The 22,014-nt window shown below is 42.4% G+C and overlaps 4 protein-coding genes and 1 pseudogene across 5 annotated transcripts; 1 reads left to right on the top strand and 4 right to left on the bottom strand.

Moving 5' to 3' along the window:
* LOC9272362 (protein PIN-LIKES 3) lies at positions 1–5,300 on the bottom strand. Its single transcript, XM_015757009.2, has 11 exons — positions 5,054–5,300; positions 3,549–3,726; positions 3,362–3,441; positions 3,156–3,280; positions 2,159–2,280; positions 1,815–2,033; positions 1,609–1,701; positions 1,436–1,536; positions 1,226–1,278; positions 920–1,108; positions 1–502 (listed from the first exon to the last, which is right to left on the bottom strand). Exons 2-11 carry the CDS (start codon positions 3,681–3,683, stop codon positions 378–380), a joined length of 1,242 nt encoding a protein of 413 aa, XP_015612495.1. The 5' UTR covers positions 3,684–3,726; positions 5,054–5,300; the 3' UTR covers positions 1–377.
* A 2,082-nt stretch (positions 5,301–7,382) lies between these two features.
* Positions 7,383–9,076, top strand: LOC9268567 (splicing factor U2af small subunit A-like). 2 transcript variants are annotated; one of them, NM_001404859.1, is made up of 2 exons: positions 7,383–7,446; positions 7,947–9,076. In NM_001404859.1, the coding sequence occupies exon 2, from the start codon at positions 7,983–7,985 to the stop codon at positions 8,853–8,855; it is 873 nt and encodes a 290-aa protein (NP_001391788.1). In that variant the 5' UTR covers positions 7,383–7,446; positions 7,947–7,982; the 3' UTR covers positions 8,856–9,076. The 2 variants fall into 2 exon arrangements, with proteins under 2 accessions (NP_001391788.1, NP_001391789.1); NM_001404860.1 differs by having other exon boundaries at positions 7,386–7,446; positions 7,623–9,076.
* A 778-nt stretch (positions 9,077–9,854) lies between these two features.
* On the bottom strand, positions 9,855–13,023 carry LOC9270165 (heat shock 70 kDa protein, mitochondrial). The gene is made up of 5 exons (XM_015756297.2): positions 12,832–13,023; positions 12,621–12,691; positions 12,456–12,534; positions 11,443–12,009; positions 9,855–11,318 (listed from the first exon to the last, which is right to left on the bottom strand). The coding sequence occupies exons 1-5, from the start codon at positions 12,904–12,906 to the stop codon at positions 10,056–10,058; spliced, it is 2,055 nt and encodes a 684-aa protein (XP_015611783.1). The 5' UTR covers positions 12,907–13,023; the 3' UTR covers positions 9,855–10,055.
* A 1,159-nt stretch (positions 13,024–14,182) lies between these two features.
* LOC107278867 (cinnamoyl-CoA reductase 1-like) lies at positions 14,183–16,335 on the bottom strand (annotated as a pseudogene).
* Positions 16,336–16,445: 110 nt separating this feature from the next.
* LOC9272624 (cinnamoyl-CoA reductase 1) lies at positions 16,446–20,287 on the bottom strand. The gene is made up of 6 exons (XM_015755213.3): positions 20,102–20,287; positions 19,834–20,003; positions 19,565–19,750; positions 19,124–19,289; positions 16,966–17,155; positions 16,446–16,852 (listed from the first exon to the last, which is right to left on the bottom strand). The coding sequence occupies exons 1-6, from the start codon at positions 20,229–20,231 to the stop codon at positions 16,663–16,665; spliced, it is 1,032 nt and encodes a 343-aa protein (XP_015610699.3). The 5' UTR covers positions 20,232–20,287; the 3' UTR covers positions 16,446–16,662.
* Between the last annotated feature and the right edge of the window lie 1,727 nt (positions 20,288–22,014).

Raw genomic sequence — 22,014 nt, forward strand, 5'->3', positions numbered from 1 at the left:
TTAGCGGATAACCGTTTCTCGCTGGATCCTGGGCCATCCCGGCCCGGCCCAAATATCGATTAATTTAGCCAAAATGTGGCGGCAAACACACACGCCGAATTACAGATAGTAATACAAATCACAACATTATTTGCTCGGAATGAGACAACGAACACGAACGCCATGAATTGCCTTAGCTAGATGTCGCGTTGCATCTTCTCCAGCGACGCAAATGCGATGCAGCAGCAGCCGCGCCGCCCTCTCGCCGGCGTCATCTTGCCCGGTCGCTTCATCCTGTCTCGCCGGAGGAACGCACCGTACGTCTCGCCGTCGTCGTCTCTGAACCCCCTGAAACCTCCTCACGCCGGCACGCGGCGTCCGATCGATCGATCGATCTATCACGACAGCGTCCACATGAAGAACGCCGACCACACCGTCACCGCGACGGAGGCGAGGGCGTACACCCACACGAAGATGACGGAGCACTCGCTCTCCCCCACGCCGAACAGCTGCGTGATGGTCCCTGAACCAAAAACACACACACCAAGATTCAGTATTAATTCTTCAGTTGACATGAAGATTCAAGATGAGTGGGGTAAGAATTACGATTTGCCCCTTCGCGCTACAGTGCCACCTTGAAACCCACAAAATCCCTCGTCTTTTTCGTGGGTTCTAGGGTGGTACCGTAGAACGAAGGGGCAAATTGCAATTCTTCGCTGCTACAGGGGGCTGGCTGTAAATGTGTTGCCTACGTGGAATGCCACATCGGCGGTCAGCTCCGGTCAAATAAGATTTGGACCTACTATAGTCCATTAAACCAAGATAGTAGAACTAAATGTGCAATTTTCAAGTGTATGGATCTAAGTAGCATTTGCTCTCAAGTTTAAGGACCGGCCATGTATTTTACGTATTCAAGATTATTCCATTCTTTCTTTCCTACCAATGTTCATCGCCGGCGGCACGGCGTACTGAAGCAATAGGATGAACTGGTAGAGGGGATCAGGGTGGATGAGGCCCAGGTGAACCGCCGATTTGACGAGCAAGGTGCCTAGCGAAGGGAGAAGAATGTATCTGACGACGATTACGCTCGCTATCACTGAAGGCTGGACGCTTGCTTCTCCTCGTAATCCTGGAAAAAAAGAGTTAATGTTTCAGGTCATCAGATTAATGGCATTGTTCTTTTCGTCAGTAAAATGTACTGGTATTTCTGTCAGGTTGTTTAGTGTGAGAATAGTAGCATGCTTACCATTGAGGAGGTTCCCTCCCATTATCAGTGTGACAGATGGAATTGCTCCTCCACTGTGCAGGAAAAAAAAACACGTAAAAATGATTAGAGATCGGAGTTAATCCAAAAGGACAAAATGAAGAGAAAAAGGCAGCATTATCATTGATCAATAGGATTTGGAACACCATGAAGAATGTTCAGAAAACAATAGAAATGATGTGGAGGTGTTACCCTATTAGATCAGCTGACTCATGAATGACACGAAGAGGAGCGTTTTCTCCGATAATAGCATTTCTAATTAGAGGCGTTCCTCCAATTATAAACCCAATAATCTATACAAAATGAAAAATGATACTCAGCATAGTTTTATAACACAATGTTAAAGTTTGTAATACTCAGCATACCACAGCAATGGTTGAAGGAGCAAAGATCTTCTTGAAGTCAATTGCTCCGAACATTGATGATACAAATCGCTTCGCTCTCTCTGACAATGTGACCTATGAAAATTTAAAGTTTATAATTCAACAAATTGTCATAACAACATTGTGCACTAAAACAGTGTACAACTTGAACTTGTAAAAGGTAAATATTTCTTCCAGCATTAAGAGACCTTAGTTTTGCTTGAAGGTACACTTGAATTGGATATCAAAGGGAGTGTGCATTGATTGTTATCGTTTGGGATTGATAAATTCTCTTCTGACGCTGTTCCTGTACTGCTCCCTGAATTGGATACTTTTGTATCATTTGTTCGAGCATTACCTTCATCAGCCACTTTTGAAGTGGCTCGCATAATGTTATACGCGACAGTCCACAGAAAGACAGCACCAAGCTGCAGCAAATCACTGACGATTGTGACACCGGTGTTCTTAATCACAATTACAGCTCACAAACATAAGACAGTTGCATCGACTATCTGCAGAATATTTTAGATACAAAAAACAGATATAGCCTTACAGCCATTGAGAGTGAAGAATACGCTAATCCATAAGTGTGACAAACATCAGGTGCTCCAAACGGGCTTCCTTTCTCTTTGCAAAGAGCAGGAATGATGATGAGAAAAATATTGCCCCAATTGCCTGCATCCAACCAAGGGAAATGATCAACGTTAGGCACCGGAAGAAACAAAACGAGGGTTGTAGTATTCTAAGGTGTGATTATTCAAGTTCAGTTAGTCCTCTAAATTGTCCCATTCAATGTTATCAAGTATCAATTGACTACAGACTCTTAGTAAGGTGTAACTGTCCAAGTTCAGTTAGTCCTCTAAAGTGTCCCATTCAATGTTGGCAGAAAATATTGTACAAATAATGTTATAAATCCTCGACATGTTCAATCATGATCTTGTCCTAAGATCTCCTTTTTGTTACATGTACGGTTCAAGTCCAGCAGAGGTGGTTGGTTATCAGTATTATGGCTAGTACAATGGTCCAACAGGACTACCTGATCTATACCATCTGAAATATAAAGACAGCCTTGTCTGTTGTACTCATATTGGCTGATTTGAATTGTGTCAATAATGGCCTAGTGGGATGCTGGGACACCTTAAGATTGGATCATTGGACTGGTACTGGTAATGACTTACTGTATACATACAATTGATTCTCAGCTTTTCCATTTGGTTATCCATGAAGAGGTAATGTTTTTGACAATGACACTTGCATGATGCGTTGCATACTCAGATTGACATTGATTTGTAGTAGTACTATAAACTCCAGAGGAATAACCAACAGAAAATAAATATAAGAGTTTTATAACTATAAGTGGAGCTTTGCATAAGCATGAGAAGCTAGCACTTCATAAAGCAAAGAGTTTTCCACACTAACATACATGGGCCCAAACATCCACACAATAAATATGTATGTGAAGGATTTGTACTATGTTTATCTACTATAAGGGCATGAATTTTAAAAGATATGTGCTGTCGATTTACAAGAGCAGAGGAACTCCTAGTTACCAGCAGAACAGCAACCCAAAATGAGGCCTCTTAGCCTAGCCGGTGCTCTGGTGACATGTACCACGATCCATCCAAGGATTAACCCAAAGGTACAAGCAAGAAGAATATTCACAGGCATGAACCACCTGCATTGTGGGTAAAAAGAAAATAATTGTTTTATTTCAGTTGTTCAATGACAGTTTGGCAAAGAAACATGGGAGACTTACAATTTAGCCAAGCCTTCCAATGTGATTGTTTGTGCTAAATAGGTCGCAACAAGAGATGGATTAAATACATAAAATACTATCTGCAGGCAAAAAAGTTTATTTATTCAGAGATGATGTATGGCTTGTATTAGCAAAATATTTACTACAATTTTGCACAATTGAATTTACCCCAATCACCACAACTTACATTGTTTAGATATTTCCGTGCATCTTTGTTCAGTATGCCAACAAAATCAGTTGCCAGGAATGATCCAACACCAGTAACCAGAAGCATGTTCAGAACCGGCACACATGCTGTAATAAAGAGCTCCAGGAGGCCCATGATTGTTGTAGCTTAGTTCAACAAGCAGTCACTGTTCCCTGTCCTGAAAAGTAAAACCATCAAACATGCTAAGTGCATCGCAACTAATAATAGTTCTCATGTTTCATGTCGAGAAATGCGTATTTGATCGTCTAAAAGATAAACTTCTAAAATAAAAAACGTTTTTTTTTGCTACAATGATGAGAAAGGACCATTATTGGACCAAATGTCATGTCCATGGTACAGAGATTGCAAATTGTACAACTGTTTTACTTCTTCCTTGTCTCCAATAATTCTACTACATGCGAAACCAAACAAGTTTTACTTCTTCCTTGTCTCCAAGGATTCTACTACATGCGAAACCAAACAAGAAGAAGGGCGAACTACCAGTCTACCACAAGGAAGAAAAACTAAGGGCTAGAGGATAAATAAACTAAGAAGTTGATTTTTTTTTTATTTTTTAGAGAAGGGTATTTTTTACCCGGCATCTACATCCAACCGGATATATGCGGCCATTTAAATTAGGAACTTAACCCCGCAAACAACTTAATCTGAAATTCAACCCAATCTGAAATTCGCTTCTATGGAGATTTGAACTCAAAACCTTAAGGTACTGCTCAGGTCACTGCAACCACTAGGCTACAAGAAGTTGATGCAGCGAAGTATCACAAGATTAGCTTTTAAAAAGAGCAGGTAACTGAGATTCTCCCAAAGGAGAAGAACACTACAGGAGCATGTGAAATGAGCTTCAGAGTTTCAGACTTCACATGGTTTCGATCCACCCCTATATCGATATGCTCATCCATGCAAAGTGCAAGATCAAAACAGCTTTGAACTGAGTCAATGCAAAGCGCAAGATCAAAACAACTCCAAGGAGTCAGTCAACTGTACAAAATACTAGAGCTCGACTACCTTATCTCTAAACGACTTACAGAAACAGAATCGGGAGAATAGGGAGGAATCCTAAATTCCTAGCCTAATTCATATGGAAACTTAATTTTAACAAACTCTAACATCAACTCCAAGTGCATGCAGCTCATTCGCACAGCCGTGCAGCAAATGCCATCAGTAGCCTGATCTGATCGTCGCCGACGATGGAGCTTGCACTGTACTATACTATTTACTGACAAACTAAACTGTAGCTTACATCTGCCAATCATCTAGCTCTGACTGATGACTGATCGAATGAGCACACTCCAATAGGGAGAGTACTATAGCTTTGACTGAAGAACAATTTTTCTTCTTCTTCTTCTTCTTTTTTTTTTTAAAAAAAAAACAGATGCAGATAGGAGATAGCAACGCGCGCGGGCACACGTCGGAATCGAGATCTCCTCCGGGATCATGCGGCCGAGGAGGAGGTCGACGACGGGAGGAGGGCTTGGAACGCGTACCTTAGCTTCGTTCTTGCTGGCCTGCACGCGCCGCCGCAAAACCGCCGCCGCCGCCGCCAATGAAGAAGATGGAGGGAGATGAAGAAATTAAAGCGCGCGCTCGCCTTCGATTCCGAGAGAGGAGAAGAGCCACCTGGCCGATACCGGCGGAGCTCTGCGCCGGCGGCGGAGGTGGCGGCGGCCGACGATTCCGTGGCCGCCTTTTCTTCTCTTCTTCTCCAGCTCGGGCTCTCGAGGGTGTGGTTCTGAGGCTTTTCTCACTGAAGATTATATATATATTGCTCGTTCGAGTTCAAAGTCGTCGAAGCTTGTCTTGAAGTGTGGGATCGATCTCCGCAGAAACGTGCCGTGTATGCGTGCCGGTGACTCAAGGAGGGTTCGGCTTATCTGATACAGGTGATTATTATCTTGATATCTTGTCATGTTTTGTCTTTTATTAGTATTGATATTGTTGACTTTTTTTCATATGAGGTTTGTCCATTTGCGTCTTATTATTACTCCTTCCGTTTTTAGCTAGTCAAAGTTATATTAAGAAAGAGATTAAAAAATACTATATATATGTAATACGAAGAGAAAATGAGAAACTTAAGTTATTGGACTAAAATTATATTATTTAGAGACAAAGATAGTAGTACAAAAGAACAATGTAAATACTCTATTTGTCCAAAAAAATAATAATTTTATCTTTAATCATAGGTGTTCAAAAATAAGATAGAGTAAAAAAATTGTCTCTGGTAGCTAAGTGATAGGTAAGGGTGTCCTGAAAGAATAAAATTTATCGATTTACTAGTCAAGGGTAGATTAAAGGGACGAGAGCAAACTTATTTTGGGACAAAGCGTAGATGCTAAGTTATTTTTGGGACAGAGAGTACTGTCTATTTTGTTGTGACTTGTTTTATAATTAAATGTATTTTACATATGACTTATATTCTTATTATATATTTTCTTTGAATAAAATGAATGACTAAGTGCTCATTCGAAATGCAAGTTTGAAAAAACATAAGAATATCATTAACACAAAACTATGCTATGAATACATATACAGAACATGAAAACACAAGAATCTTCGAATAGAGATTCATCAAGCAGGATCACAAAGCTACTCAAGCGAACAAAGGAAATATTATTTCATCAATAAACCTTCGAATATTTTAAATTGTATAATACTATGATATAGAATTATACATGCTAGGGTGCAAAAATATAATAATACAACGAACTAAAAAAAAAGAAGTTTCCAATGGAGAAAGTTTGAATAATACCAGAAACGCTTAGTATCGGACGTCTGACGTATCGTGAAAAATCGGATGGACAAACTACTATCCCCATATCCACTTCATATATCCATTACATGACATAATGATCTTTAAAATATTTTTTTCTCCTAAACTACTTATCCAATCGATGATATGATCACACTATTATATTTTTTATAATTAAATCTTTACAACAAGATATCACATCATTACATTCCGATGAAAGAAAAGTATATGTTTCAATCCGTTAAAATTTAATGTTTCAGACACGATAGCAATATGTTTCAACACATGTTTTCATTATGTTTCATAAAAAAATTTTAAATGTTTTGATAACTGAATTTTTTATTTCACCATATATAACCTAATGTTTCATAAATGACCGAGAAAAAGTATGGGATGTTTACGCCACTACTCTCTCATGCCATTCGATTGGCTTTCTCCCCACACCATACATGTATGCATGTATTTAGTGATCTTAAAAATACTTTTTCTTCCAAACTATTTATGCGATGAGTGATTTGATCATACCGTTGAATTTGTTATAATTAAATCTTTACAATAAGATATCACATGACTATATTTTGATGAAAGAAAAACATATGTTTCAAACAATAAGAACTTAATGTTTCATACGTGATAGCAATATGTTTCACCATGTATTCTAATTGTGTTTCACAAAATTTTTATATGTTTCAGAGGTTGATTTTTTTGTTTCACCATGTATAACGTAATGTTGCACCAACGGTCAACTGAAACATTTGACCGTCCTATTTTTTTTATATCATCGGGCGTCCGATTTGTAGCTCTCTCCGAATAATACTCACAAGAAGTATAACTACTTTGGCTTTAATGGGCTACAAAGCCTGAACATGTCAAAGCCCAAAACTTCTACCCCGAATCTTTCAGAACCGGCCCAGCCCACGAGCTTAACCCAAAAAGCCCACAACAGCAGGAACCTTCTAGTATTCTCCCGTCCAGCGCATCTGGACCGTCCATACGACAACCGACGGCTGGATTTCCCTGGAAGGCCTTTATATGCGCTTCCAGACGCTACTCGAAGCAGGAAACCCACCACCGAATTCGTCCGTACTCCTCCTCCTGCTTCCCCTCCGGCGACGGCGGCGCAGATCTCCGGTAAGCCTCCTCCGTCTCCGTTTCCCGCGTCCGATTGCGTATGTCACAGCGGTTAGCGTAGTAGTGGTAGATTTGATTCGGATTTGGATTGACTGTTCCTCTCTCGGTTGTGATGGATGGATTGATTGATGTTGTATTTTTGCGTGTCTTATTATCTATCTATCGATTCTTATCAGGTTGGAAGTTAGGGTGTTCATCTTGACACAAAATCATGCCGAAATCAAACTGTACCGAAGCGAAAATAAGATATGGATTAGCTCTCCTTCCAATTGATTTATCGTTCTGTCAATATTGATCCGAATACGAAAATTTTAAGTGCTGTTATTTTGAAGGTTTCGGAACCGGAATTCGGAATTGCAGTAGCAGTGGATGCCTTTATAAATCAAGTTCTTGTCCTTGGCTTCAAATACTCGATGTGTTTCTTGGCTAATCCTAATCCCTAGCTGCTTGTGTGTTGCGTGTGCAATTTCTGACCCTTTTGTGGTGGTGTATATCAACAGAGAAATCTCTAGCTTTTTCAGCGGCGAAGCGAATCCATGGCCGAGCACCTCGCTTCCATCTTTGGCACGGAGAAGGACCGCGTGAACTGCCCCTTCTACTTCAAGATCGGCGCGTGCCGCCATGGCGACCGATGCTCCCGCCTGCACAACAAGCCGTCGGTCTCGCCGACGCTGCTGCTCTCCAACATGTACCTGCGTCCGGACATGATCACCCCTGGAATTGATGCTCAGGGCAACCCCATCGACCCTGAGAAGATCCAGGCCGACTTCGAGGATTTCTACGAGGACATCTTTGAGGAACTCAGCAAGTACGGCGAGATCGAGAGCCTCCACGTGTGTGACAACTTCGCCGACCACATGATCGGCAATGTGTATGTTCAATTCAGGGAGGAGGATCAGGCCGCCAGAGCGCTGCAGGCGCTGACGGGGCGGTACTACTCCGGCCGTCCTATCATTGTCGAGTTCTCGCCGGTGTCCGATTTCCGGGAGGCCACCTGCCGGCAATATGAAGAGAACAGCTGCAACCGTGGTGGGTACTGCAACTTCATGCACGTCAAGGAGATCGGCAGAGACCTGAGGAAGAGGTTGTTTGGGCACCTGCATAGGTCCCGGAGAAGCCATAGCCATGGCCGGAGCCGCAGCCCGAGCCCGTACCATTACCGGAGGGACTATGATCGGAGGAGCTCATCGCGGTCCAGGGACCACGACGATTACTACCGTGGAGGTAGCCACGATTACTACCGTGGAGGTAGCCGGAGGAGCAGCGAGAGGCACCGCAGCAGCTACGACAGCGATGGCAGCAGGCGGCGGCACAGGTCCAGGACTAGGAGTCCTGTCAGGGATGGTAGCGAGGAGAGGAGAGCTCAAATTGAGCAGTGGAACCGTGAAAGGGAGGCTGCACAAGTGTGATCTCTGGATTAGTTGCTGTTTGCAATGGCCCATGTTTCTCATCTTGTACTGGTAGCCCTAGATTAAATTAGCATCATATCTTATCTTAATGATCTGAGCTTGGATGTACTCGAGATTTTCCTTACTGAACTTGAATTTTCTGTCAGATGCATGTGTTAACTGAACCTATTTGGTGTTAAATTATATTTGTACTGATGGTTGTGTGCTTTCGGTTTTGTTCAGCATTCGGTATGTTTTTGTGCATGTGGTCAGGACTAGCTGAATGGTTGAGTAAATCTCGAGTGATCACGATCCACAATGCATTCCCCATTCGGTAGTATGCTATTGTGCATGTGATCAGGTCTAGCTGCAGTAGAATTTGTTGACTTGTAATGATAATTGCAGCTTGGAGCACCAATTGTTTTTTGTTTTCATTCAGAGGTTTCAGCACGTTGCATCTTTTAGCACCTGTTAGTGAGATGAAATGATTTACAGGTGAGATCATTTTAAGTTATCATTCAGATGTAGTAGTTGATCATTCAGACGTTTCAGTATGTTGCATCAGTGCAGGTAAAACTAAGATGCAGGTGGGAAGAGCGACGTACCAGCTATATTTCTGAATTTTCTGATATTTCGGATCTTTTCATTTGTAACCTCTGAACTTATGTTTCGCATATTTTAGCACCGTGAGTTGTTATGATACACTGCCGAACTACACATCTTCAGCGACTAGGAGCAAGCTAGCAGCGGCCTCGTCCATGATACCAGTATATGTTTCCTACAACTGATTGTTCCACTGATAGGATATATTGCCTATTTCTCATATCTCAGACAACCGAAGAACCCACAAAGAAGACATCTACTGCAAATAACAATCATCTGAACGAAAGAGCTCGATAACAGATGACAGGAAAAGGAAAAAGAAAAATCATGAACAAAAGGAACATGAGAAAGAAATCAGGGAGCACAAGCATGCACAACAGATTAACAGCACTGCAAATACTGAGCAAGCTGGACATCTGACGAAACATAATGAAATATTTCGTGGATGGCTCAATTAACCAATGAGTTTGTTCCCGCTCACAATTTATCAGCGATTCTCCGCCCAAAAAAGCTACAGGTATAGCAACCCTCTTAGAAACCTAAGAAACCAGGGGTGGGTAAGATGTCAACTTCCTATTACATGAACAAAAAAAGGTAGAAACTAGATGTAGATCAAATCTACATCTTAGCTTCCTTAGCAGCATCCTGGTATTCAGCCTCAGGAGTCTGGTCACCACCACTGCTGCTGCTGCTGCCGCCGCCACTGCCGCCACCGCCACCTTGTTGCATGTGCTCTCCAATCTTTGAAACTGCCTTGTTTGCAGCCTCAAGCTTCTGCTTGATCTTCTCCAAATCATCCTCAGCCATTGCTGCTCTTAGATCAGATACAGCAGACTGAATCTCATTGGTGACTTCAGCAGGAACCTTGTCCTTGTACTCACTGACACTCTTCTCAATGCTGTAGATCGTGGTGTCTGCAGAGTTCTTCAGATCAATCAATGATTTCCTTTCCTGATCCTTCTGAGAATGTAGCTCAGCCTCCCTCACCATCTTCTCGATATCACTTTCAGACAAACCGCCTGAAGACTTTATAGTGATTTCTTGCTCTTTGCCAGTGGACTTGTCCTTGGCTGACACCTTGACAATACCATTGGCATCGATGTCGAATGTGACCTCAATCTGAGGCATACCTCTTGGGGCTGGTGGAATACCTTCAAGCTGGAACTCACCAAGAAGCTTGTTGTCTGTGGCCATCTCCCTCTCACCCTGGAGCACCTTGATTCCAACCTGGGTCTGGTTGTCTGCAGCAGTGGAGAAGACCTGACTCTTCTTGGTTGGAATGGTTGTGTTCCGATTAATTAGCCTTGTGAAGATGCCTCCAAGAGTCTCAATACCAAGGGAGAGGGGAGTGACATCCAGCAAAAGGAGCTCCTTCACATCACCCCTCAAGATGCCACCCTGAATGGCAGCTCCCATGGCAACAGCCTCATCAGGATTGACACCCTTGCTTGGTGTCTTGTTGAATATCTGAGAAACAATATCCTGAACCTTTGGCACCCTCGTCATACCACCAACCAGTAGAACCTCATCAATGTCTTTTGCAGATACGCCTGCATCCTTCAGGCAGTTCACACAGGGGATGCGAGTTCTCTCAATGAGAGACTGCACAAGAGACTCGAACTTTGATCTGGTCAAGGTAATATTGAAGTGTTTTGCACCAGTGGCATCAGCAGTAATAAAGGGGAGGTTGATTTCAGTCTGCATGGTTGAGGAAAGCTCGACCTTGGCCTTCTCTGCAGCTTCCCTGAGCCTTTGCAAGGCCAACTTATCCTTGCTCAGATCAATGTTGTCAGACTTCTTAAACTCACTAACCAGGTAGTCAAGCAATGCACCATCAAAGTCCTCACCACCAAGGAAAGTATCTCCATTGGTTGCCTTGACCTGAAAATGGTACAAAAAGTTATGATCAGCACACATGTGGTACAAAAAGTTATGATCAGCACACATGTTCAACAGATATGCTTAGGTTTAGAGTATATGAACATGCAATGAGAAAGAAAATTACCTCAAAAACTCCATTGGAGATCTCAAGGATTGATACATCAAATGTGCCACCACCCAAGTCAAATACAGCAATCAGACCCTCCTTGTTGTTCATCCCATATGACAGAGCTGCGGCAGTGGGTTCATTGATAATCCTCATCACCTCTAGCCCGGCAATCCTACCAGCATCCTTGGTAGCCTGGCGCTGAGCATCATTGAAATAAGCTGGGACAGTGATAACAGCCTTGGAGACAGTTTTGCCAAGGAAAGCCTCTGCAGTTTCCTTCATCTTGGTGAGAACAAATGCACCAATCTGGCTTGGGGAGTACTGCTGCCCACCCATCTCCACCCAAGCATCACCATTAGGTCCCCTGACAATCTTGTAAGGCACCATCTTCATTTCCTTCTGAGTCTGTGGGTCATCAAAAGTTCTACCAATCAAGCGCTTAGACCCACGGACCGTGTTCTGGGCATTGGTCACTGCCTGCCGACTCGCGGTTATGCCAACCAAAAGATCACCATTCTGGTTCTTGGCAACAATGGAGGGTGTCGTCCTTGCGCCTTCCGCATTCTCAATCACTCGTGGTGTCTGCACAAACAGATTCATTACTTCTATAACAAAGCATGGCTAGTTCAATATTAACCGAATATATAGATACCAAACTAAAAGAATGTAACAGTAAGTCAGAACATCCTGTTAATCACAAATTAATTCCACACAACAACTATATTCATCACTACTATACTAAAGCATCCATAATTCACTAATAACTGAATGTATCACTATCCAATTAAAAGAATATCATGACTAGTCAGAATATCCTATTAATCACAAATTGATCCAATTCAGAATATCCTATTAATCACAAATTGTTCCAATTCAACAACTATATTGCAGTTCAAGATATGCTACTGAATCAGGCACCAATTCAAGATATGCTACTGAATCAGGCACCAATCAGGCACCAACTGTTTTACAAACAAGAAAAGATAACAAATTTCGAATGGAACAGGGAAAGAAAAAAAAGACCACACCTTCCCTTCCATAACGGAGACACACGAGTTGGTCGTTCCCAAATCGATCCCAATAACATCCGCGGCGGCAGGCTTTGAGCTGTACACAGAGCGAATCCAATCAACCACCCATCAAGCACAAAGAAGAGCAGTTGAGATCGACACAAAAGACGACTACTAAATTACCTGAACGCACGAGCCACTGATCCAAGCCTGGACAACAGAGGAGACGCCGCCGCGTGACGGGCCATCGGAGCCTGGTCAGATCAATCAAACAAACAAAATACATTACATGAGATCACCTCAACCATCGCACGCAGGCAAATCAACACTACAGATCCCAAAATAATATTACCACTTCACCAAGAAAAGAAAGAAGAGCAGAGAGGGGTGGAACCTGAGAGGCGGCGGAGGCGAGGGCGTGGCCGGTGGACCTGGCCAGCCTCGACGCGATGAGAGATCCGATGGCCATGGCGGCGGCGGTGGTGGCGGCGGAGGTGGAGAGGAGGAGGAGGAGGCGGCGGCGAGATCCGGAAAAACCCTAGGCGGGGTGGCGGCGAGGGCTTCGCTCTTAAACCCCTCGCGGGATGCGGCTCTGGCTTGCAGGAGGGGAAAGAAAGGCGCGGCCAGGGGCATTTCCGTCATTTCGGTGGGGTCGGGTTGTGTGACTGACGGTGGGCCCGGGGGTCGGGGGTCGTGGGGAGAAGGTTCTAGACCGCATCTTAGCTCTCGATAGGTGGCGAAGTCAGAATAATTGTTTGAATTTGTTTTTTCTTCTTGCGAAGGAATACTGGTAGTAGTGTTTTTCTTGATGAAGAATGCAACAAAACAAATCAAATGCATCTAGCGAAGTTTGATTTCAATCCGCAGATATTACGGAAGAACTGAAAGAATACCCTGATCAGGTTATACCGAATTCGGGTCTAGCCGCTTAGGGTCAGATCGGTAGAAAGTTGATTTTTTTTTTTGAAAAAAAATACATTTTTTTTGGATGCTCTCACCGAATCGAATAGCATGAAAATTCCGAGCTCTATTACATTTGCCCAATGATGAAGATTTCAAGCAATGCAGCCCATTAAATCTCCTAGGCCCAGCTCAACATTTGGCCCATAAATTCCATGATCCATCTCACTATGGCCGACTTTCTTGTGCTCACTTGCAAGGCACACGAGATGAACCTCTGCTTTCTGAGGCCTCCAAACCCTCTCTTCTCTAACTGAATTTTTGTTTACCAGCATTCGAGGGTCTGTTTGGAAAGCTGAAGATTATGAAAGAAGTTGTGATTGTTAGAAGCTTTTCCAAACAAGATTTGCTCTGGTCCAATAAAAAATATCTCGAGATACGGTACCTCACGCTAATAAATCGTTTCCGATCATTGGATCTACCTGGACAGGACATTGTTAGATCCAACGATCGAAAACGATTTGGTACCTCGAGGTACCTTTTGTTGGATAGAAGCAAATCTCACCCAAATTACTCTGCAGCTATAGAATTCAGAAAATGAACTAGAAACTAGCTCTTTCAAAATCTCATAAGCTATTTATCAAACTGTTTCTCAGAAATAAACTCTCCATCCGTTAGTTACCGTGCTGGAGTTTTAAGACCATAGGAATTAACACTTCTCTTGAAGAAGTGCTACCTGCTGCTGCATAGAGCATCAGAAATGACTGCTATAAATCACAAGCAGTTTTCCACGGATCAACAGGTTGAGATGAAAGCCTGAAACGGATGCATATACACTGAGCACAAAGCTGCATCTGAATCCTGAATGGAGCAGAGCAGCTGAGAATGAGGACAGAAAACACATTTACTGAAAAAATGTGTTTCAGTGACAAGTTCAGTGTTCACTCCTGGGTATCAGGCATACGGTAAACATGGGGAAGCCGGCAAGGTTCATCGTCTACAAGGCCTGCCTTCTTGTAGGATTCGACGCTGTCGGCGAGCGTCTCCTCAAGTTTCCTAGGTTTCCAGCCCAACTTTGTCGGTTTCTCCGATGTCAATTCGACCTTGTTGCCCACATCAACCAATCTGACCAAGGAAAAAAAAAACAGAGAGAGAGGAGCTGCTCAAATCGTGTTCATGTTTTGAGCACAAAACACTTAGGGCTTGTTCCCTTCGTTGAGAAAAAAACAACTTACAAAACTATGGTAATACCAAATTTTGGTAAGTTAAAGTTAGGTGGTGTATGGCCTGAGGTTTTGGCAAAATTTGGCAAGTAGCTGCAGTTACTTAAACGAGTAGCTGCAGTTAGGGTACATGCTCTTCATCAAATCCACCAAATCCTTCATGTCCATTTGGTCTTGAGCACATATGTACCTCTCACATGGCCCTGACTTGTCATACATGATACACTAGAAGTAAAGAATCAGTGACATCACGGACATCCACTATGGGCCAAAAATTGTTGTTCATAACATCAGGGCGTCCTGGATTGCAACCAAAAATCCAAAACTAATTTAGTCAGCGTACAAGAGGAAATACGTATTAGAAAGCTAGAAACTACTCCCTCCGTCCTAAAATTAATTGACTTTTGTACACGAATCTAAACATAGGATACATTCATATTCCTTTACACAAATTGATTTATCATAGGACGAAGGGAGGAGGGTGCCTTTGAGGGTGAACCTTTCATGATGTAGAGGAGAACTCTGCTGCTGGTGTTGAGTTGCATGGTATGCAACAGTGGGCCAAAGACAAGGGCAGGGCAAACTGTAATGACATGCAGTCCATTTTTCTCTGAATATTCCAGGGCTATCTCTTCAGCTTCGGTCTTGGCAAAGCTGTACCAGTTCTGCCAACACAAGAATATATTTGGAGGTCAATAAATTAGTCCCCGAAAGATAAATTAATGCTGCACGAAGAACAGTTTAATTTGCAATATCTGACCTTATTTTCTCTGCAGAACTCCTTGTCTGACCAGCAAGTCTCATCTCTCACCCTGTCTTGAGGCCAGCTCGGGTAAAGCACACAGCACCAATGGAGGAGACCATGACGAGTTTCTGAACACCGGAAGCTGAGCAAGCCTCGAGCACATTTTTGGTGCCTTTCACAGCAGGAACCATCATCTCCTTCTGCATGTATATATGATCACCAGCTAGATTGTAAGATTGTAGAAGAGTTATTGTACAAATATATATTTCTTTAGAGAAGGGTATTTTTTATCCAGCATCTACATACAATCGGATATATGCATTATTTAGTTACTTAGCCCCTTAAATAACCAAATCTAAAAGCTTTTTTTTTAAATTGGAAACTTAGCCCCTCAAATAACCCAATTTAAAATTCGTTTATATGGAGATTTGAACTCAGAACCTTAGAGCGCCACTCAGGTCACTGTAACCATTAGACTACATGTCCTTTCACAATTGTACAAATATATACTTATCGGACACGTATCCTATTCGGTGCTGCATATGCAGTAGTTGTAACTGACACGTGGGTCGTACTTGCACCAAACCCAGACCCAGTGACCCACATGTCAATGACGCATGTTACGCATATCAGGGTTCACATATCACATATCAGTGACACCCACTGCATATGTAGTGTTGTAGAGGATCCCACTCCACACTTGCCTATGGATCAACCGTCTCGTCTTCCGGCACCGAAGTGCCGGTATGGAAGACCCCCTCGCAGCCGGTGAACGCCACCGTCAGAGCGTCGCCGTTGAGCTCGTCGGCCTTGAACAGGTGCAGGTTCCCCGGAGCCAATGTCCAGCTGCTTCAGAAACGCGTCCCTGGGATCATCTGAAACAAGAACACGTATAATCACCATACCTGACCTGACAACAAAGGAAAAGATCGATGAACATAAGCAAATATACTGACGTGCAATTCTTTTTGCGCGTTTGCAAAAAGCCGAAAAAGATGAACATCAGCAAGAAGTCGATCGAGAGGTCCATGCCTGGGTCGGCTGCAACACAAAACTACAAAAGTCCATTGCTACTGCTCTGCTAGTAGCATCAAACATTTGTTTAATCGGGTGGCGGATATATTAAAATTACACACACAATTGTCCATCTTAATCAGTAGACAATATTCAATTATTGCCAGGCATAAATTGTGTCATTGATCACAGGCTGAATCAATTCACTAATGGAACAGAGCAGATGATAATGTGGACACTGGACAGGAACACCTGATCCCTCATCTATTACAGTATTATTGGAAACTTTTTTTTTCAGTGACAATTAGATCAAGAACAGTAGCAGCAAGACGGCGCCGGCTGTTCACTCCTGAGCATCTGGTGCACGGTAAAGATGGGGAAGCCGGCAAGGTTCGTCATCTACAAAGCCTGCCTTCTTGTAGGATTCAACGCTGTCGACAAGCGTCTCCTCGAGTTTCCTAGGTTTCCAGCCCAGCTTCTTCAGCTTCTCTGATGTCAATTCAACACTCGTAGTCATATCCACATCAACCACTCTGCAAAAATAATTGTGTTCATCTTGTGATACTGATGCAATAACCTGATGTCATTTCAGTTTCTCTGTCATGAATAGGATAGTTGATGATGATAATGATACAAGGCAAATTACTTGGCTGTGTAGCTGTAGTTAGGGTACATGCTCTTCATCAAATCCAACAAATCCCTCATGTCCATTTGTTCTTGAGAACAGATGTATCGCTCAGATGGCCCTGCCTTGTCGTACACTAGAAGTAAAGCATCGGCGACATCGCGGACATCGACTATGGGAAAGAATTTGTTGCTTAGTGCATCAGGGCCTCCTGCGTTGCAACCAAAACTGATGGAATCAGTGCACCAATCACCAGAACAAACAAAAACTGTAGAAACTATAAACCATTGAGAAAAGCTAGAAAACAGATACCGTTTGCACGGTATAGTTAGGCCCGGTTTAGTTCCCCAATTTTTTTTCCCAAAAACATCAGATCAAATCTTTAGACACATGCATAGATTAAAGAAAAACTAATTGCACAGTTTGCATGAAAATCGCGAGACGAATATTTTAAGCCTAATTAATCCATAATTAGCCATAAGTGCTATAGTAACCCACATGTGCTAATGATGAATTAATTAGGCTCAAGAGATTCGTCTCGCGGTTTCCAGACGAATTATGAAATTAGTTTTTTCATTCATGTCCGAAAACCCCTTCCAACATCCGGTCAAACGTCCGATGTAATTCCTAAAAATTTTCTTTTCGAGAACTAAACAGGGCCTTAATAGAACCTGCTCCCTGCTTGCATATGATCTGACACATGCATTCTCACAAATCACAAGCAACTTTCCACTTCTCATACGGATAGCTCGGGAAGATAAAAAATGACGAGAAGTAGGGTCCATGTTGAATATGTGCGGATGAGATGACATGGGCCCTCCGGATTTCCATTGATGTCCACATATAAAATGGACCCTAGCTTGGCATGCAGCTACAAAATTTTTTAGAAATTTGTTACGTTGTACTATTGAAGCAGCACCGATGAGGGGAAAGTCACTAAATTGTCCCCTTTTCTTTCTTATTTTTTGATTTTGTTTTTTTAAGATGAAACCTTCTAATTTTCATCTCAATTAATCGGTACCTAGGTACCAAACATGATACTATACCTATATTACTATCTTTGATATATATCTAGGTACCTAGTCTGAGACCCATAAGTATCATATCCGATACAATAAGTGCCATGTTTGATACCTATTGGTACCATGTTCAATACCTACGTACTTGGTCTGATACTCGTGGGTATCACATCCGATACTTAGGTATCAAGTCTAGTATTCGTGGATACCATATCCGGTACCTAGGTATCAGGTCTGATACCTATGGTACCATATCCGATACCTAGTAACCAAGTCCCATACTTATGGTACCATATTTGAGACCTCAGGTCTGATACCTATGGTACCATATCTGATACCTAGTAACCAAGTCTAATAGTACTTATGGTACCATATTTGAGACCTCAGGTCTGATACCTATGGATACCATTTCCGATACCTAGTAACCAAGTCCAATACGGTACCATATCTAGGACATAATTACCATGTCAGATACCCATGAGCACCAACAAGTTTGATACAAATAGACATGATATGTATCTCCAAATATTAGTATCATCACATGTATCAATCTAGGTGACTCAACCTAATTGGTCAGCCTAGCTCTCATTCCCTATTTTATAAAAAAAAAGAAATAACGAAGAGCATCTATCCATTACATATTGGCCCGACTCCATCCAAGCCACCTAGCACATAGGCATGTCAGAGCATGTGGCCTAGCTCTGTAGTCGTCCCATCTATCAAAATTATACATGAAGCTTGAAAGTTAGGGAGTGTTTAGATTCAGGGGTGTAAAGTTTTGGCGTGTCACATCGGGTATTATATAGGGTGTCGCATGGGGTGTTCGGGCACTAATAAAAAAACTAATTATAGAATTCGTCAGTAAACCGCGAGACGAATTTATTAAGCCTAATTAATCCGTCATTAGCAAATGTTTACTGTAGCACCACATTGTCAAATCATGGCGCAATTAGGCTTAAAAGATTCGTATCGCAATTTCCTGGCTAATTGTGTAATTGGTTTTTGTTAATCCACATTTAATACTCTATGCATATATCCAAACATTCGATGTGATGGGTGAAAAGTTTTTATTTTGGGAACTAAACAAGGTCTAACTATGCCGTTCGGACGGGATAGCGTGCTCTAGTTTCTCTCCATTGAGAAAAGAGGGTGAGGTGAACCTTTCATGATGTAGAGCAGAACTTTGCTGCTGGTGTTGAGTAGCACAGTCTGCAACAGTGGCCCAAAGATAACGCCAGGGCAAACCGTAATGACATGCAGTCCATTTTTCTCTGAATATTCCAGGGCCATCTCTTCAGCTTCGGTCTTGGCAAGACAGTACCAGTTCTGCCAACACAAGAATTTGAGGTTCATAAATTAATCCTAGCTACTATTAACCAGGAAATCCAACGAAAGGCTAAAAGAGCTTTTTTTCCCCCTTTTCTTTTTGCAGTTGTCTGAACTCTGAAGTGTTAAGCTGCTATCTGTAGAACACTAGTTTGGCAACATTTTGCTCAAAATAAATTAATCCTAGCTACTTTCTAGCAATCATCCCTAATAACTAACTGATGAATCAAGGAAAAACTAACGATAGAGAAAAGCAAGAGAGGCCAATTTCTGACCTCATTTTCTTTGCATGACTTCTTGTCTGACCAGCAAGTCTCATCTATGAGCCTGTCTCGAGGCAAGCTCGGGTTAAAGCAAACAGCACAGATGGATGAGACCACGACGAGTTTCTGAACGCTCGCAGCAGAGCAAGCCTCGAGCACATTTCTGGTGCCTTTCACAGCAGGAGCCAGCATCTCCTTCTGAACAATCGTGTTTAGCAAACATAGGATCAGCAGAAGAACTGCAGATTGCAGAGAAGTGTGTGTGTAAATGGAGTATTTACCTCCGGATCGACCGTCTTGTGTTCCGGCACGGGAGTGGCCGGATGGAAGACCCCCTCGCAGCCGGCGAACGCCGCCGTCAGCGAGCCGCCGTCGAGCACGTCGGCCTTGAACAGGCGCAGGTTCTCCGGAGCGTTCTCCAGCTGCTTCAGAAACGCGTTCTTGGGATCATCTGAAACCAGGAAAAGGATAAAGAAACCCACATACAAGAAGATGCAGCACAAGAGGATACTAGGAAAGAACAGAAAAAATAAGAACTCAAGAAGAGACCTGGGTCGCGGAGGGTGGCGTGGACGGCGTAGCCACGGGAGAGGAGGAGCTTGACGAGCCACGAGCCGGTGAACCCGCCGGCGCCGGTCACGCACACGGGGCGCCGCGGCGGCGGAGGCGGAGGCGTCATCTCCGGTTGCCACCACCTCCGTATCCACTGGACCACTGCTGCAAGCCTGCAACTGTGCTTCGATGTGTCCATTAAGAGCAAGTTTAATGGTACAGCCAAGTATGAATCTAAATCAGGCTATATTCAATTTAATAGTCAATTTATACAATAATTATCAATAAATATATTCTACATAATTAATGTCTGGTCCCACCTATCATACACTCATGTATATTAGAGTCCGTGCTGCAGCTGGCTATAAATTTGTTGGCCGCTACTCTTATCTCTCCTCTTTTACCTCCTTTATAGCCGGCTTATAGTTTGTTATTGTACCTGCTCTAAGCACTTGTTTAATCAGCAGACTGCTTTTCCCCCACCTTTCCGACGATGTTCCTCGTGTTCAGCACGTACTTTTTTTAACGGTTAAATGATGTATTTTTTAAAAAATGTTTATATGCGAAAATTGCTTTAAAAAATCATATTAATTTATTTTTTTAAAAAAATAATAAATTAATCATAAAAAAAATTGTGTCGCTTCATTTTGCGTGGGTAGAAAATGAGTTCCCAACCTCACCTCCCGAACATAGCCAAAACTCGCGCGTAGCCGCCACGACGAGCATATTACTAAGAGCAAGTTTAATAGGATAGCCAACCACTGGCTCCAAATTATCTATAGCCAATTTAATAGCCAATTTATATAATAGTTGCCTATAAACATATACTATACAACTAATACATGTTTCCACATATCAGAGCAAGTTTAATAGTATAGCCCACTACTAGATCCAATTCATTTATAGCCAATCTAATAATCAATTCATACAATAGTTGCTTACTATACTATTAATATATGGTCCCACCAGTCATACACATATTGCGTCTTAGAGTCCGCGCTACAGCTGGCTACAGATCTGTAGCCCGCTGCTCTTCTCTCTCATCTTTTTATCTCATTAAAATATGTTTACAGCTGGCTAATAGTCTGCTATTGTACCTGCTCTCATACACATGTATCTTTGAGTTCGTGCTGCAGCTGGCTACAAATCTGTAGCATGTTGCTCCTCTCTTTCCTCTTATATCTCCTCAAAATATGTAACTGACTTATAGGCTGCTATTGTACTTACTCTAATTGTACTTGCTCTAAGAGTGAGTACAATAAGGTGATATAAGCGGGCTATACAAGTTGCCACATTAAATTTGTGCTTGTGTGGAAGAGAGATGAGAGGAGAGAAGTGGGCTATAGATTTGTAGCCAGCTATGTGAAAGAGGTGGGTGGATTATACATTAATGATTTACTCCCTCCATCTACAAAAGTTACACCTATTTCACATTCTAGTTTTTCCAAATAAGTTGTTCCTATTTGTAGTCTTTATGCATTAAAGACTTAAATGAAGAGATAAATTAAATGTTTTATTAGAACCCAAGAAGTCATCTAAATACTCATTGGTTGCATGCTTGCATTCACTACTTGATTTTGTAACATCCAAGGTGATTTAATTTTTTCTTGGTCTTGGTGTCGAAAGTAATATGTGTAACTTTTGTGGATGGAGGGAGTAGTATGTTTCTACAGCTAACTATTGTATGAGCGAGTTATTAAATTGACTATAGATGATGTTTTAAATTTTGGAGCTAGTAGAGGGCTATATTATTAAACTTGATCTAATAATTGAAGGGCGGCTGGTAGAAGGGCGGCTGGTAGTGTGCTGAGTGCTGAACAAATCTTATATTCTAATGCTGACAGTGCTTGCAAGCTTTGATTGGGCGACCTGATACCGTTTACTACCTCCGCCGTCCCAATATAACTATA

This window comes from Oryza sativa, chromosome 9, assembly GCF_034140825.1.
Source record: "Oryza sativa Japonica Group chromosome 9, ASM3414082v1".
NCBI lineage: Eukaryota > Viridiplantae > Streptophyta > Magnoliopsida > Poales > Poaceae > Oryza > Oryza sativa.